General features: G+C 51.3%; 1 protein-coding gene across 2 annotated transcripts in view; it reads right to left on the reverse strand.

Moving 5' to 3' along the window:
- Window positions 1–5,238: 5,238 nt before the first annotated feature.
- The window catches only part of RIMS4 (regulating synaptic membrane exocytosis 4), a 68,014-nt gene continuing 57,298 nt past the window's right edge, over window positions 5,239–15,954 (reverse strand). For both annotated transcript variants that reach the window (XM_055545090.1, XM_055545091.1), the window contains exons 3-6: window positions 11,419–11,531; window positions 11,035–11,136; window positions 10,279–10,418; window positions 5,239–5,457 (exon numbers count right to left, since the gene is read on the reverse strand). In XM_055545090.1, coding sequence (XP_055401065.1) covers window positions 5,239–5,457; window positions 10,279–10,418; window positions 11,035–11,136; window positions 11,419–11,531 — 574 coding nt within the window. The remainder of the gene's footprint in view (window positions 5,458–10,278; window positions 10,419–11,034; window positions 11,137–11,418; window positions 11,532–15,954) is intronic.

Below are 15,954 nucleotides of genomic sequence, written 5' to 3' on the forward strand. Positions count from 1 at the left end.
TAAGCAAAAGCACGACTCTTAAGTTGCCCCGTAGGTGCAAGTCCCCTGTGGTCCAAATTGTTCTAGGAAGGCGTGGCCACACACTTTCTCCACGATGCCCGTTTTTCTGTTGCGTGAAACCCACGGGAACGTGGGTTTTCCGCGTTGTGGGGGAGATGCACGACTTCTCACACTGGAATCCTAACCAGTGAGGCCAGCTGCTCCCACTATAAGAAGCAGGGGGATCAGATGGACTGAAGAGAAACATTTACCATCCAGCGTGGACCACTGGGCAAAATGTGCACCATTTAAAGACTACTCATTTCTCTTACTCGGCATGTAGGGTGGAACCGGCCCCAGCCCCGAATGTCATGTTCTTTGTCCTTGGCCAGCCCCATTTTTGGATGGGGGAGGGGGTCTTGCTGACACTCACCGTGTCACTGGGACTACCTGGACCAGTCTTCCCCCCACCCCCAACCCTGACCGCTGTGCGCAGTATGTGGGATCTTAGTTCCCTGCGGCTGCTACTGCTGCTAAGTCACTTCAGTCGTGGGGATCAAATCTTTACTCTGTAAGTGTGGAGTCAACCACTGGACCGCCAGGGCAGTCCCTGGGCCACAGTCTCTTCTGGGAACTGTGAGGTCTGGTTATTGCCAATCACCCACAATGGGACTTCAGGGAATTCTCATCCCCTCCCTGGGCCTTAGTTTCCACATCTGTAAAATGAGTTCACCCAGTACCCTGTTCCCTCCTGTGCATCTCTGGAAGTGGTGCTGGGATGGGCCCCAGACCCATAAATGGACACTAACAAAGCTGACATCACACAGCACTCAGGTCATTAAAATTAACGGCCCTCAGCATCCCAGAGAGAACTGCGTCAACACAAAACAGAGCAAGCTGGGTTAGAAAAGCCAAAAACTTTAATTTTCAACATGAGCTACATGGTCATGAACACAATGCAACGTGACCTGCTCCAACCCAGGGGCCCCAGAAACCCTCCCTCCCCCAAAGCCTGAGGGGCTCCTGCTCCTGGAGAGGGAAGACGGGGAAAGGTGAGTGGAGAGTGGGCCTGAGGACCAGGGATCTGCCTTCCTGCCACCCGCTCAGGAGGCAGTGGTGCGGTGAAAGGGCTCAGAGATGATGTCCAAGGCCCCAGGTTCAAGTCTCCACTTTGCCCTCACAGAAGCTATGAGTCAAACGGGCATGGTCAGCGGCTCCTGGGCGGGGTTTGTGAGTCAGATGAGCTCATGGACATGAAAGCTTTCCGTCCACTCCGAGGTGCTGCTATAAGACATGGGGCCTCCTGGAGCCCAAATGAGTCATTACAGGACAGTGGGCGATGGAGTCGGGGCACCCCGTCCCCTGGGTCTGGCACAGGGCTGCTGCTCAATAAATAAATGCAGGTGGCCTTGCCTAACGCAACAGCTGTGCTCCAAGGGCAGCAGGGCTCAGCGGTGCCTCTCAACGCTGAGATGTGCCCATGAGCTCCAGATGTAAGGAGCTGGACGGTGGATCAGCTTGTCAAGTACATGACCTCAACTCTTCTTTGCCCCACATTGAAAAAAAGAGCTCTGAACCGCTGGAGAACTGAGTTCTCCCCTGGGCTCAGCCACCAACTCCCCGTGGGACCTTAGCGAGTACCTTCCCCTCCCCGGGCCTCAGCTTCTTCTGTAAAATGGGGCTGATAACTCACGCAGGCCTCCACCGACTGCCCAGGAGCTCTTGTGAGGGTACAGGAGACAGAAAAGCACTTTGAAAACAAACAGGTGTGAAAAGCACTCCGAGAAGTTCCCATGTTATTCTATCTAAAGGTTTGGGGGGGAATGCCTTAAGGTGAGCTGAACCACCGCCCCCCTCACTCCCACACAGCCCCAGGAAGTGCTGTCTGGCCTTCCTCAGAGTGGTCCCAGAGGGGCTGTGGTCCCTTGGTGGGGAGTCCCCACTTAGCATCAAGACCAGGACCACAGCCTGCACAGCCTCACGTCAGTCAGGGCAGACCCCCCATCCCCCACCCAGGAGAGCAAGATCTCTATGGCAACCCTTCCCCCTAAACCCAAGGCCCAGAAAAGTTACTGGCCCGTCGAGATGCAAGCAAGCAGGGCAGGGTGGTCCAGGGCCTAAAGGTCACAGATCCTCATTATGGCAGATGTGCTCTGGAGCAATGGTCTGCTGTCCCATGGAGGAGGAAGGACAGAGCTGCTTCTGTTCTGGCCTCATTGCTGAGGGGTCTTGTCTTGGGCAAGCCACTTACTGATTCTGAGCTTTGGTTTCCTGCCCTCTCAGATGGGACTATAATCGGCGCTGCCCATCTTTTTCAAGGCCCCTGGGAGAAGGCCACGGAGAGAAGGGCAGAGGAAATACTGCGGGGGGGAGATGGTGGCCCCACTTGGTCCTGCCCTGGCTCTAGCTCAGCCTCCGGGGGGTTGAGGAGGCCCAGACTGCCAGTGTCGTGAACTCACAGGTGACCCCAGGGGCCTGTGATCTCTCTGTTAAGATGGAAATCATTTCACCGATGGTCCCAAAGCTCCTTTTCCTTTAGTGTGACAGGCAGATTCTGGAGAAGGAACGTGGAGATGACTCCCTCCCACCGTACCCCGGCATGTGACCTTTGGCCCAGAGATTGAAAAAAGAATCGTCCCCTAGAGACCCCCAGGCCCCTCACACCCCTAATTCCCCCAGTGCCAACCTCTCAGCTCCTCTCCAAATGGGGGAGTTTGAGCTGGCAAAGGACCAGATAGGAGCAGGCTGGAAGGTTCCCCAAAGCTAATGATGAGAACAGCCACTCCCTCCCCAAGCCCCCATCCCTGGGTGAGGACAGAGGGGGGGTCCCATGCCCAATGGTCGGAGCCCCTTGGAAGGTGGCCATGTGCTCACAACGATGATACAAAGAAAGAGGGCTCCAGCCCCCGTGCCACCCCACCCCTCCAGGAGGTGAGCTGAGAAATCACAGAACAAACAGAAAGTCGTTGAGGGGGGCCCTCGGTGACCACCCTCAGGATGTTATTGCTTTGGAGCGCCTTCTCTCTTTATAAAGGCTGTGCAGACCCACCCCCCAACAGGGCGGGCTCAGGTTGGGGAGCAAGGCTGTGCCCCCCGTCCTCAGGTTGGGACAGCCAGGCCCCAACCTGGCTTTGAAATGCTACCCCTGAACTACCAGAGCAGTGACAGCTGGAGAGAGAAGGCGCTCTCCTGGCTCAAAATATTCCGAATGGTGAGTAATAAACAAACGGCAAAGAAATCACACTGGTTTAAAAAAAAAAAAAAAAGCACAGGGGAGGGGCCAGTTCTGAGCCCTGCTGCCTCCGCCCCAGCCTTGGGATTCCAGCCGCCATGATTCCAGGAAGGTCAGAAGGCCTCCTGGACCAAGGAGGGGGCGCTTCCATCTCCCCATCCCTATGCAGGGGGGCGCTATAACTCAACCAGAACTTCAAAGGATGCCCAGGGCTGGGAACAGGCCAGGGGAGGGGAGAGTTCCAGGTGGAAGGACTCACCTGGTCCACAGCCTAAATGGTGGGGTGTGGGGAGAGTGGGGATAAGGTGGGACAGAACACAGCTGGGCAATCCTCAGTGGAAAACCACCTCCTCTGATGGAGCCCCGGCCCCCTCCAAGGCCCACATCCTCAGGAGTGCTTCCTAAATAAAATCAGTCCCAAGGGTAATAAATCAGAACATCTGAGAGTCATGGGCGGCTCTGGCTACAACCCTACATGAAGAGGGGGAGGAAAAGGAGGAGGAGGAGGAGGAGGAGGGGCCAGCCTCCCCTGAACCAGGTCCAGGCTTGGACCCAGGCCAGGCTGGCAGGGAGAAGGCTGCCTCCTGGAATTTTCTCCATCCCCTCTGTAAGGACTCTATGTGAAGCTAAGACCTGGCCCAGGGCCAGGCACTCTAAGCCTACTCGGCTAACCAAGACTACGTCCTACACAGCAGGACTGGGTAATGATGGGGGAGGGCGGGTGTGTGTGTGGGTAGTGGGTGGCTGGGTGCCTCCCAGGGGAGGTGGCAGAAATGTGCTTCTACAGAAAGGGGCCAGCCTGTGTCCTCCCCGCATGCAAAAGGGCTTCCAAAGGCTCCAGGGAGGACCGGGCCGGGTGGGGCCGGGAAGGCAGCCCCCAGGCCTGCTCAAGAAGGAATCTCCCCCTTCTCACACTCCTGTCTCACCTCACTCTCTTTCTCTCCTTGAGCCAAGGTCACTGAGGCCGGAGCAGTTGGTTCTGCCCTTAGTACAGGATGGTTTGTTTAAAAAGACTAAAACTGGGGAGCTCGCGTGCCTCCCCAGGCCCTTAGCCTGGAGGCAGAGGGCCAGACAAGATGACCTTTGACCTCACCCGACAAGGAGGGATTCTCCTACCTGGGAACCCCTCACCTTGGCACCACGAGTCCCAATCCCAGCTTTCTTCACACTCCCTCTCTAAACCGGCATCCCCCAAATTCAGAGACTGGTGAGCTCTCTGGGGCTGGGGTTCTCGAAAATTAGGGTCCCCCAGCTCCTCGGTCGAAACACAGCCAACAGAGTTCTTTCCAGTCCGCCCACAGTGTGCAAACTAGCTTCTTACAATCTCACAAAGCCAGGTGCCCTGGGGGTCCCTGCCAGGCCCGGGCACCCCTTTCCTTTCCCCTGGTCCCTGCTAGACCCCATGTCCTAGAGCCGCCAAAAGAGGAACAGGCAGGGGACGGACAGATGGACTCGAACAGGCGGCGGCAGAGCTCCTTCCTTGGGCAGGCGGAGGGAGGCCTGAGCTCCTCTTCAAGTCGGGGGCGTGGGGCCCCCGGAGCTGGCGCCGGATCCTTGCAAAGCTGCCCCGTAGGCTCGGGGGGCAGGAGTAGCTGCCTGAACCCGGTGCCGCAGGAAAGACACTTGCTGGTAATTGGCACCATGGAGATGGCCGCTGGGTTCTGGACGTGACTCCGGGCAGCGAGCTTCCAAGGAGACAAAAAGGGGGTGCGGTCGGACAGAGTCGGGGGCAGGAGGATGGTGTGCTCTGCCGCCTCGATCTTTCCTTCCTCCGGACTGCAGACACATCCACCAGCTCAAGAACCGGCCAAGTCAAAAGTGCAGCCAATCCCATCGGGAGAGGGAAGGTCTCGGGGAATAAGAGGCAAAAAAGGGGTGAGGAGGGGCCCTGGGAGGTGAAGTCTCCCCATTCAGCTTCCCCACTGGGTGGGGAGAACCCCGGCCTCCTCTGTTCAATATGCCCTGGGGCCTGGGGTCCCAGGTCGGGTCTCCGGACCATCTCGGGGAGCCCCTCCCCCTCCCCGGCACTAAGATCGCTCGCCGCAGGGCCCCACGGTGCTCTCGAGGGACAGCTGGGACGCCTGCCGGAGCAGGGGGCCCGTGGCTGGGTCCACCATGGAGGAGGTGGGGAAGAGCTTGTACCAGCCCACGGCCAGGGTGGTCAAGTCCAGCTCCTCCAGCAGCACGCGGGCCACGCCCATGAACTGCTTCCGCTCCATCCGCCCGTAGTTCCCCCACACGATCACCTGCAGAGCAAGAGACACAGTGGTTCAGATCCTGCCAACGCCACTCACAGGCCCTGACACTCACAGAAACAGAACCTGGGGTCCCCGTGTGCCTCATTCATCTCCGGGTCCTGGAAGTCCACCTCCTTAAAATGGCTCAAGTCCCACCAGATGGCTCTTGAATGATGGGCTTCTTGCCTCCAGTCTTGCTCTTTCTTTCCACCTGCCCCATCTTTGAGCCCCAGACTTGAGGGCTGACCCTCCACTCTGAGTGTCCTACCTACCCCCTCATCCACCTGCCCTCTGCTTCCAGATCCTCAGAAATAAAGGTTTTAAATGGGGTTAGTAGTTGGGACTTCCCTAGAGGTCCAGTGGCTAAGACTCCGCTCTCCCAATGCAGGGCGCCTGAGTTGGATCCCTGGTTGGGGAACTGGATCCCACATGCCCCAACTAAGACCTGGCACAGACAAATAAAAATAATAAATAAAATTTAAAAAAACTTTAAATAAATTAAAAAAATAAAAGTGGCTAGAACAGCCACATGTAAATCAATGCAATTAGAACATTTTCACAGCATATACAAGAGTAAACTCAAAATGATTTAAACACCTAAAACATGACATCATCAAACTCCCAGAAAAGAACTTAGTCAAAACATTCTCTGACATAAACAGTAGCAATATTTTCATAGATCGCTTGCCCAAGGCAAAATAAATAAAAGCAAAAATAAACAAATGGGACCTGATCAAATGTACAAAAAACTTTTGCACAGCAAAGGAAACCATCAAAAAACAAAGACAAATGACAGAAATGGGAGAAAATAAGACTGACAAAGGGTTAATATCCAAAATGGATGAAACAACTCATACAACTCAATATTGGGGGAAAAAAATCAAAAAAGGGGCAGATGACCTAAACAGATTTTTTTTCCAAAGAAGACACACAGATTGCCAATAGGCACATGAAGAGATGCTCAACATCACTGTTAGAAAAATGCAAATCAAAAACCACAATGAGGTATCACCTCACACCAGACAATATGGCCATCATCAAAACGTCTACACACAATAAATGCTGGAGAGGACAGGGGAAAAAGGGAAACCTCCTACCCTGTTAATGAGAATAAATTCGTATAGCCCACTATGGAGGGTCCTTAAAAAACTTAAAATAGAGCTACCATATGATCCAGCAATCCCACTCCTGGGTATATATCTGAAAAATGATGAAAATTCTCATTTGAAAAGATACACGCACCCCAATGTTCATAGCAGCACTATTTACAACAGTCAAGACATGGAAACCACCCAAGTGCCCATCAACAGACAACCGGCTTAAGAAGATATGGTATGTATACACACATACACACACACACTCAGCTTTAAAAACAATGAAATATTGCCATTTGCAGCAAGGTGAATAGACCTAGAGTATATTATACTTGGTGAAAAAGTCAGAGAAAGACAAATACTATATGATATCACTTAAATGTGGAATCTAGAAAAATAATACAAATGAATGTACACACAAAACTGAAACAGACACAGAAAACAAAGTTATGGCTACAAAAGGGGAAGGGAAGGGAAGATGGGAGGGAAAAATTAGGAGTATGGGATTAACAAAGTACTATATATAAAATAGAAAAGCAACAAGGATTTACTGTATAGCATAGGGGACTATGGGCTCCCCTGGTGGTTCAGATGGTAAAGAATCCGCCTGCAATGAAGAAGACCTGGGTTGGATCCCTGGTTTGGGAAGATCCCCTGGAGGAGGCCATGGCTACCCACTCCAGTATTCTTGCCTGGAGAATCCACATGGACAGAGGAGCCTGGCGGGCTACAGTCCATGGGTGTCGCAAAGAGCCGGACACAACTGAGCAACTTAGTGCACACACACATATAGGGGAATATACTCAGTATCTTATAATAACCTACAGTAGAATAAAATCTGAAAAAACTAACTGAATCACTTTGCTGCACATTTGAAATTAACACAATACTGTAAATCAATTATACTTCAACGTTTAAAGTGGCTGCCACATGTAGAACACACATACTAGCCTCTTTCCTTTTTTCCAACAGACTCTTTTGTGCAGTACCTTCCCCATTTCTTGGTCAACCTCTCTTTCTTAGAGCAGCCAGACAGGTGGTCTCTGTGGCTGCAGGACCCTCATTTGCTCTCCTCAGGTTGTAACTCTGCCCCTCTCTAAATGTGGGCTGGCTTATCACTCACAAGACCTATTGTCTTGATGCACACACTTTGGGGTCAGACATGTGTAGGGTCGAGTTCCAGTCTTGTCTAGGTCGTTTCAGGCAAAGTCACTTAGCCTCACTGAGACTCAGGGTTCTTGTTTGTCAATGGAATCTTCCACACTCAGCTTACCTGGCAGGCAAGGCTCACAGGAGATAATAAATGTGGAAGCTCACTGTAAGCTGTAAGCCGTTCCTCAAGCATGCAGAGAGATACACAAACAACGTGGGCCACGGCTATTGATGACTGCTCGTCAGGAACTGTCTAAGGCCAAATCAGCCCTAGATTCAGTCTTCCCAATAACGCTATAAAAAAGGATTCCGATTGCACAGCTGTTTAAACTGGGGCTCAGGGAGGTTAAATCATTTGCCCGAGGTCACTCAACTAATAAATGGTCAATGCCCCCTAGGTAACTATGTTACCTAGGTAACTATGAACAGATACCATGTGTAAAACAGAGAGCTAGTGGGAACCTGCTGTATAGCACAGAGAGCCCAGCTCGGTGCTCAGTGGTCACCTAGAGGGGTGGGGAGTGGAAGGGAGGTTCAAGAGGGAGGGGATATATGTATACATATGGCTGATTCACTTCCTTGTACAGGAGAAACTAATACAACATTGTATGGCAACTATATTCTCAATTAAAAAAAAAAGCAGCAGCCCATGTCTGAGTGTGTGAATGGATTTGTTATCACTGGCATTATGGGCTTAACTGTGTGCCCCTCAATTGCATACTGAAGCCCTAACCCCAGAACGTGACTGTATTTGGAGACTGGTCCTTTAAGGTGATTACATTAAAATGGGCCCTTAGTGTGGGTTGCAGTTTTAACTGGTGTTGTCATAAGAGCAGAAGATTAGGACACAGTCAGACACCAGGAATGCCTGCATGTAGGAAAAGAACCGTATGAGTTCACAGCAAGAAGGTGGCCGTCTGCAAGCCAAGGAGAGAGGCCTCAGAAGAAACATAACTTGTGACACTTTGATTTGGACACGTACCCTCCAGAACTGTAAAAAATAAATTTCTGTTGTCTAAGACCCCAGGTTTATGGTATTTATGGCAGCTTTAGTAGACGAACACAGCTGGCATCGCTCAATCGTGGTGGGTCTGTCTTGCCCTGACATTAGTCAGAAGGCTCAGCAGCAAGGACCCCCATGCCAGATTTCTATTCTTTATCTCTCTGCATCCCAGACAGGGATGTGCTCTGGAGTTTCTTCAAAGATGCTCAGGCCAGAAAACACAGACCTTAGTCTAGTGGGCCAGGTGTGGCCCCCAGATGGCCTTCTGGTTGTTTTAAATTGTCTTTGAATGCCTCTAGACCAGAAAGATTTTTCCCAACTTTGTTCTGACTGATATATACACAGTAAGACAGACATTTAAATCACCCAGTGAACACGTGAGATTCACAACTGAAGCAAGTGGCTCCACCAAATAAGACTTGCCTTACTAAGAATGAGAAATGTTTTCTTTCCTAGTCCTATTTTCCATTTCTTTCCTATTTCCAATTCCATTCCATTAAAAAAAAAAAAAAAACCCACTAAACTGAGTTCATAAATTGCTGATGGCTCACAACCTACAAATTGAAAGACTGTGCCCTAGACAGGACCCGGGCTTTCCAGTTTGGCAAAAGCCTGCTGTCTTGCAGATTTGGAACACCTTGGGCCTACCCTTGTGTGCTTTGCATGTTCAGGTTAGGAGCAAGAAACTGAGGTATAAACTAGAGATGACCAAATAGCGGCTCTGAGGGACCTCCCTGGTGGTCAAGTGGCTAAGACTCCATGCTCTCAATGCAGGGCGTCCGAGTGTGATTCCTGGTAAACTAGGGAACCAGATCCCACATGCTGCAACTAAGAGTCCACGTGCTGCACTAGGACTTGGAGTGGCCAAAAAAAATAAGTATTTTTAAAAACAAAGGCAAACAAAAACAAATGGCAGCTCAAAGACAGGAGGCATGCGGCTCCTGAGGCATCCAGCCGGGCCCTGCCGACCCCATGACAGGCAGCTAACGCTAGTTTCAGCAAACATCTTTTGTTGTTTTTTGTTTAGTTGCTAAGTCATTTCTGACCCCATGGACTGTAACCTGTCAAGTTCCTCTGTCCATGAGATTTCCCAGGCAAGAGAACTGGAGTGTCTTGACATTTCCTTCTTCAAACCCATGTCTCCTGCATTGGCAGGTGGATTCTTTTTCTGCTGAACTACCAAGGAAGCCCTAGATGACCACTAGGATCTTCCTAAAAGTCAGGGGGCCAAAGACCTCTGGATCCTCAAAAGCCTTTCAGTCTATTAGCACTGAGCTCCATGCCAAGCCCCTAGTCTCCTGAGGTTGGTGATGACGGCAATCATGAGAGTAACAATGGTGGCCACTTGTAGAGCCCTTACTACAGGCCGAACTTGCAAATCCCTTTCCTACACAAAGCACACATTCCACCGGCACGGTCACTCTATCAGTGGCTACTATTAATATCCCCATTTTACAGATAAGGAAGCTGAGGCTCAGAAAGGAACCTGTTCCAAGTCACACCACAAAAGGTGGGGCTCAGATCCACCAGAGTGCTCTGCTTTCTCCAGGTGAGACTCTGCCCGGCCCCCTGGCCCCTCACCTGCAGGACTTTGCCCTGGGGACTCTCAGGAAACAGCAGCACCTGGTTATATAGCGGGTCCAGCGACTTGCGAGCGACTTTGGTCTTCTTCTTGGCAATGCAGATGCCGTTCTCCAGCAGGTAGGCCTTGATGTAGGCCGCTGAGGACAGAGGTCAGCAGGGTGAGCTGTAGCCTGGGCCTCCAATGGTGGGCAGAGGGTGCAGCAGAGGGACCTGCTGCTGGGGATCAGGGTGCCCCCAGGAAGTCCGGGGATGAGGCAACAGTGGTGGGGTGCAGTCAGGGTTGGCTGGGGTCTACTCTACCCTCTCAAGTGGTCCTGCCTGCCCTTTTGCTCACCCTTTCCTTGCTCACCCTTTCCCTCTCTCAGTCCCTGGCCTGCCCACCCTTCCTGGGCTTACAGACTCATGGCTGACCCACTCACTCCGATGTTTGCTGAACACTCAAGGCATTTCATGTACCCTACCAGGTGCTAGGGTAGAATCACAAATGGTAGAACCACACACAAAAAAAAAACAAAGATGGTCTCTGAACCCCCAGGAGCTCAGTGCAGTCAAGGAGGTGGACAAGGTCAATGGACAATTTCAACTGGGTCTCCAGAATAAATTCTAAACCGCCATGACACAGGAGTCGCTAGCTTTGGGGGGAGGGAGACCCCCAGTTGGACACCATCATCTCTTTTCTAGACCCAGCTACCACTCAGGACATCCTCCCAGACCTCCACCCCTGTCTTACAGATGGGAGGGCAGCCCCCACACCTGGCAGTGTCTTGGAGCCTGGCTTGGCTGTCAGACCCCGAGCCTGGATGATGTCCACTTCCAGCTGACCGTTCCGCTCCTGCAAGCCGATCTCCACGTCCCCTGCAATAGGCCCCAAGAGCTGAGACCAGGAAGTGGCTTGGAAGCTCCATCAAGGACTTGGCTGCCCATCTCTGTTGAGGATGCAATTCCCTTCCCCTACTCCCAGCCACAAACAAAGCAGAACCAACCCCCAAGCTGAGTCCCTGGGCTCTGCAGAGCTCCTGGCAGGTGTGACCTCAGCTCCAGGCTGAGTGCTCAGTGGATGTAACCCAGGCAGAGGCGAGACAAGGGGCTTCTGGTGGGGACCCCCACACCCTTTGGAACAGGTTTTGGGACACTCACCCATCGGCGTGGTGGCCAGGGTCTGGCGGCCCACAAACTGTGCTGGTCCCATGCTGCCCAGGAAGTCACTGAACTGGGCATCTGATGCCAGGCAAACTCCCCCGTAGTTAAGGCTGCAAGAAAGAATGAGACAAAAACAGACGTTCCCAGGGGCCAACTGAGGACTCGGATGACTCAGGCAGTCAGCTCTAGAACCTCCCTAATTTCACAGCGATTCTGTCCACATCCATCTCCCAGTCTTAGGCAGGCTGGTGTCCTCTCTCTGCTTCTTTCTTTCTACTTTCTCCCTAAAATCTCTGTTCTGACTCCAAAATTCTAGGGCTTCGTTTCTGTGTCCTGTCTGACTTCTCCTTGCCAAGTCTCAGGTTCTTCTTCCATGAAATGGGTATGATGTCACTTGCCTCTCCGGGCAGGACTCTCAGGAGGTGATGCTTGTCCATACCTGGCTCTATGGGTTGGGGCTGCGACGCTCAGAGTGTGGCCCAGGGACTGGCAGCACTGCCCGGGAGATAATTAAAAAGGAAATGGTGGTCCACTCCGCTCCCCAGCTGGTGAATCAGAAACTGCCTTTTAACAGGAACCCCAGAGGACTTTTTTGCACTAGACAGTTAGAAACATACAAGCCAGTTGCTCAGCCTCGGAGGTCCATGCTTGTCCTTGCCGTGGAGCTGCCAAATATCCGAACCCTTTCCTTTGGGAACCAGACTTTAAATCTCCTTTGGGGAGGCCCCTCCTCAAGACATTGATTCCTGTGGTGCAGAGCAGACCAGCCTCAGAAGCTCACATGGGCTCAGCCTGGCCAATCAGGCCATTCCTTCTTTGGCCAGTGATTGGTTGAGAGTTGGGCATCTCACCCAAGCCCACAAGAATCTGCCCAGGAAGCTTTCTTTGAACTGTAGGAAGTGAGAGACTCTCTTTTCTCACGAGATCCGAACCTGAGACAGAAGCCTGGAGCCTCTGGCCATTCTCCTGCTGCCATTGGCAGCCCATGAAGGAGGCCATCACACAGGCGGCACTGATTAAGCTCCTGGATCAAATTCTACCTGAAGCAAGAGATACTTCTTTTTCTTTCTGGTTATGTAAGTCAACAACAACTATTATTATATTGCTAAAGCCAATTTTAGTTTTTTCTTTCCCATCTCTGAAATGGGAACAGTAACACTCCCATCTCCTAGACCTGTTAAGTACTTAATGAGTTATTGTTGTCATTTAGTCGCTCAGTCATGTCCGACTCTGCGACCCCATGGACTGCAGCATGCCAGGCTTCCCTGCCCTTCACCATCTCCTGCAGCTCGCTCAAACTCATGTCCATTGAGTCTGTGACGCCATCCACCCATCTCATCCTGTCGTCCCCTTCTCCTGCCTTCGATCTTTCCCAGCATCAGGGTCTTTTCCAATGAGTCAGCTCTCTGCATCAGGTGGGCAAAGTACTGGAGTTTCAGCTTCAGCATCAGTCCTTCTAGTGAATATTCAGGGTTGATTTCCTTTAGGATTTTGACTGGTTTGATCTTCCTGCTGTCGAAGGGACTCTCAAGAGTCTTCTCCAACACCACAGCTTGAAAGCATCAATTCTTCAGCACTCAGCCTTCTTTATGGTCCAACTCTCACATCCAAACATGACTACTGGAAAAACTTAATGAGATCAGACACTAAACACCAAGCTTGATGTGCCTATTATCTTCAGAAGTAAAGCACTTGTAACCCATTTTCTCTTAGGATCCTCGCCACAGCCAAAGGAGGTTGAGTTTTTTTTTCATTTTTCATTGTTTTTTTAACCTTTATCAGCATTATTCATGTGAAGAGGCAGATTTGGTCCAATCAGAAGCCAGAATTCACAGGGCAGAGTCAGCACATGGATACAGCACCTTTAAGGCCAACCTCAGGTGACCTTCCACTTGGGCATGTTCCAAGAACAACAGTTAACTCTGAACAAGCACATACTGTGCCAGGTTTCACAGCAGCCAGCCAAAGGGTCTTTTAGCAGGGAGGGGCGACTACCTTGGGACTTAACTGAGGGCACTGCACTCTTTGTTTCCTGCCCTAAGAGCAGCCCCCTACCCTGTCCCCAGCTTCCTTCCAAGGGAACCTTCTGGGCTGTCAGCCTTGAAGGAGCCAGAGGAGAACCCAAGGAGTATCTGGTTCCACCTCAAGGATGTTCCCTTCTGCTTCTGAACCACTCTGCTTGTCTACCTTGGCTCCAGTTCTTCGGATACAATGACTCACTTATGGCCTTCTCTGGCTGTACCCAGCTTTTCACACCCTAGACATACTCCCTGATGTTTGAACCACAGCTGTCTGCCTTTACACCTCATTGCTAATTCACAAATCCTCACAGTTGGCAAAGGATTCACTCTGCAGCTCTGCAAATAGTTACAGGGAAGTGTCCTCTGACCCAGCAGCCTCCCTATTTCACAGATTGGAAGACTGAGGCCCAGAGTGAGAAAGACAGCTGCCTGAGGGCTAGAAAACTGGCAGTGCCCACTGCTATACCAGGGCACTGCCCAAGAATATTTGCACCTTCACGTATAAAATTCCAAGCAAGCTGCTGGAACAAACAAGAGAAGACCCCATGCACAAAGAACTTACCATTCTGCTGGGCAAACACACGTGTTGCCCCCAGAAACAACTGAAGAGGACGACTGTCTTCTTACGAGACACAGCCAGTCCCCTACCCGCCCACCGTGGGTTGTGAGAGCTCAGAGACCATCAGAAGAGAGGAATTGCTGCAGGCTGCAGTGGCCCAGAATGGACCAGGAGAGAAGAATTTGACCTGGGGGGCCGAAGGATACACAGGGCCCAGTAACAAGGTGAGAGGAAAGGAGGTCACCTCCCACATACTATCTTCTCTACACTGAGCAGAGTCACCAGCAGGGAGTCCTGAGGTCCTCAGGATAGTGACGCCACAAGAGTGAAGGAGCCCAGCAAGGAGCAGGAGTACTTCTCTCCCAAGAGGGTGATGGAGACAAGGCAGAGGGAAGAGAGTCTAGTTCACGACCTTGGAGAAGGTCAGTATTACAGGTTCATGCAATGTCATAGAACACCAGAAAGGACAGATTCAGGGAAAAAAGAGGGAAACCAATTGTTGGCCTTTGGATGATGAGGAGAAAAGGACTGTATTTAGCCACGGATGATTTATAATAGTGAAAATGGAAACTCTCTAAATATCTGAAAGCAGGACATGTTTAGTATGGGATTGTTTTTAAAAAGAGCAAAGGAGCTTGGCTAGATGCAATGACCAGAACACCTGTGCTGAAGTTTACATGAGCAAAAAATACATGTTCATATTAAGTCACTGTCATTAAGTCGTAAGTCATTGACTGAAGAAACTGGTTTGACTTAAACTAAGGCAGTACCTGGTCCCCTGATCAGAGCTGACGGATCCAGGGTCAGACAGCTGATCCAAACTCAGTGAGACAAAGACTCTCTCTGGGAAAGAGAGAGAGAGAATCCTGAAGACCAACAGTCACAGGAACTGAGCCCTGTGAATGGCCTGCCCTCTCACAGAGCCCCAAGACGCTCACAGTGGGTGACCTGGCCTTTCTGCCACGTCCGTTTCTCTTTCAGCTCAGCCTCCTGAAGGTCTGGAATCCATTCTGTTAGGAGGGTCTGGGCTCCTGAAGCCCAAGAAACAGCGGTGCCTCGTAGGTTCTAAGGCACCAAAGGGGCCCATCCTCCCAGGCAGAGCAAGGCCTTCTACAGCCTGAAATTTAAAGTTTCCTCCAACATCTTCAGTGTCTGCTCCTCAGTGTCTGGTGGGATTGTGAGCAGACAATAGGGAACTGGCAGGCCTGGTAATTAGCGGTAATTGTTTATAATATCTGAGCGGCTGCCTGATTTCCCATCCCAGGGTGCCTCGCTGGCTGCCAAGGAACCAGGCTGACGCCCCAGAAACCCTGAACGGGTTATCCCATCCTCCACAGGGCTGGAGGAAGAATCAAGTGGTGGTAGGTCCCTGCTGGCCAGAGGACCAACTGCATCAGAGACCCCGCTCCAACTCGGGGTTTTCCCGGGAGAAGGACAGAAGGCAGAAGATACAAAGTCAGGGCTGCTCTAACTCCTTGCTGGTCAAGTGCTTGCTTTGTGACCTCTGGCCAACTGCTGGTGTCTCTGCCCTTGAATCTTCTTATCTGCAAATGAGCCCATACCGACCATGGAGACTGTGTACAGCCATTCCTTCCTTTGCTGGCTGCCTGCACTATACCAGTTTTAAATGATTTGAAAATCTCTGCTCAGAGGCTCCATTCCCAATGGGGAAAGAGCATGCTGAATTACTATTAAGTGTCACATACTTGCTACTACTGAGACCAGGCCTTCCACAGTAGGAACTCAATACATGTTTTCTTATTATTGTTTTTTTAATTTTTGGCTCTTCTGGGTCTTCGTTGCTGTGCACAGGCTTTTACTGCCAAACCCTTGTGTGTGCTAAGTCCCTTCAGTCATGTCTGACTCTGTGACCCCATGGACCATAGCCCACCAGGCTCCTCTGTCTGTGGGATTCCCCAAGCAGGAATACTGAAGTGAGTTGCCATGCCCTGC

Source organism: Bubalus kerabau, chromosome 13 (genome assembly GCF_029407905.1).
Source record: "Bubalus kerabau isolate K-KA32 ecotype Philippines breed swamp buffalo chromosome 13, PCC_UOA_SB_1v2, whole genome shotgun sequence".
Taxonomy (NCBI): domain Eukaryota; kingdom Metazoa; phylum Chordata; class Mammalia; order Artiodactyla; family Bovidae; genus Bubalus; species Bubalus kerabau.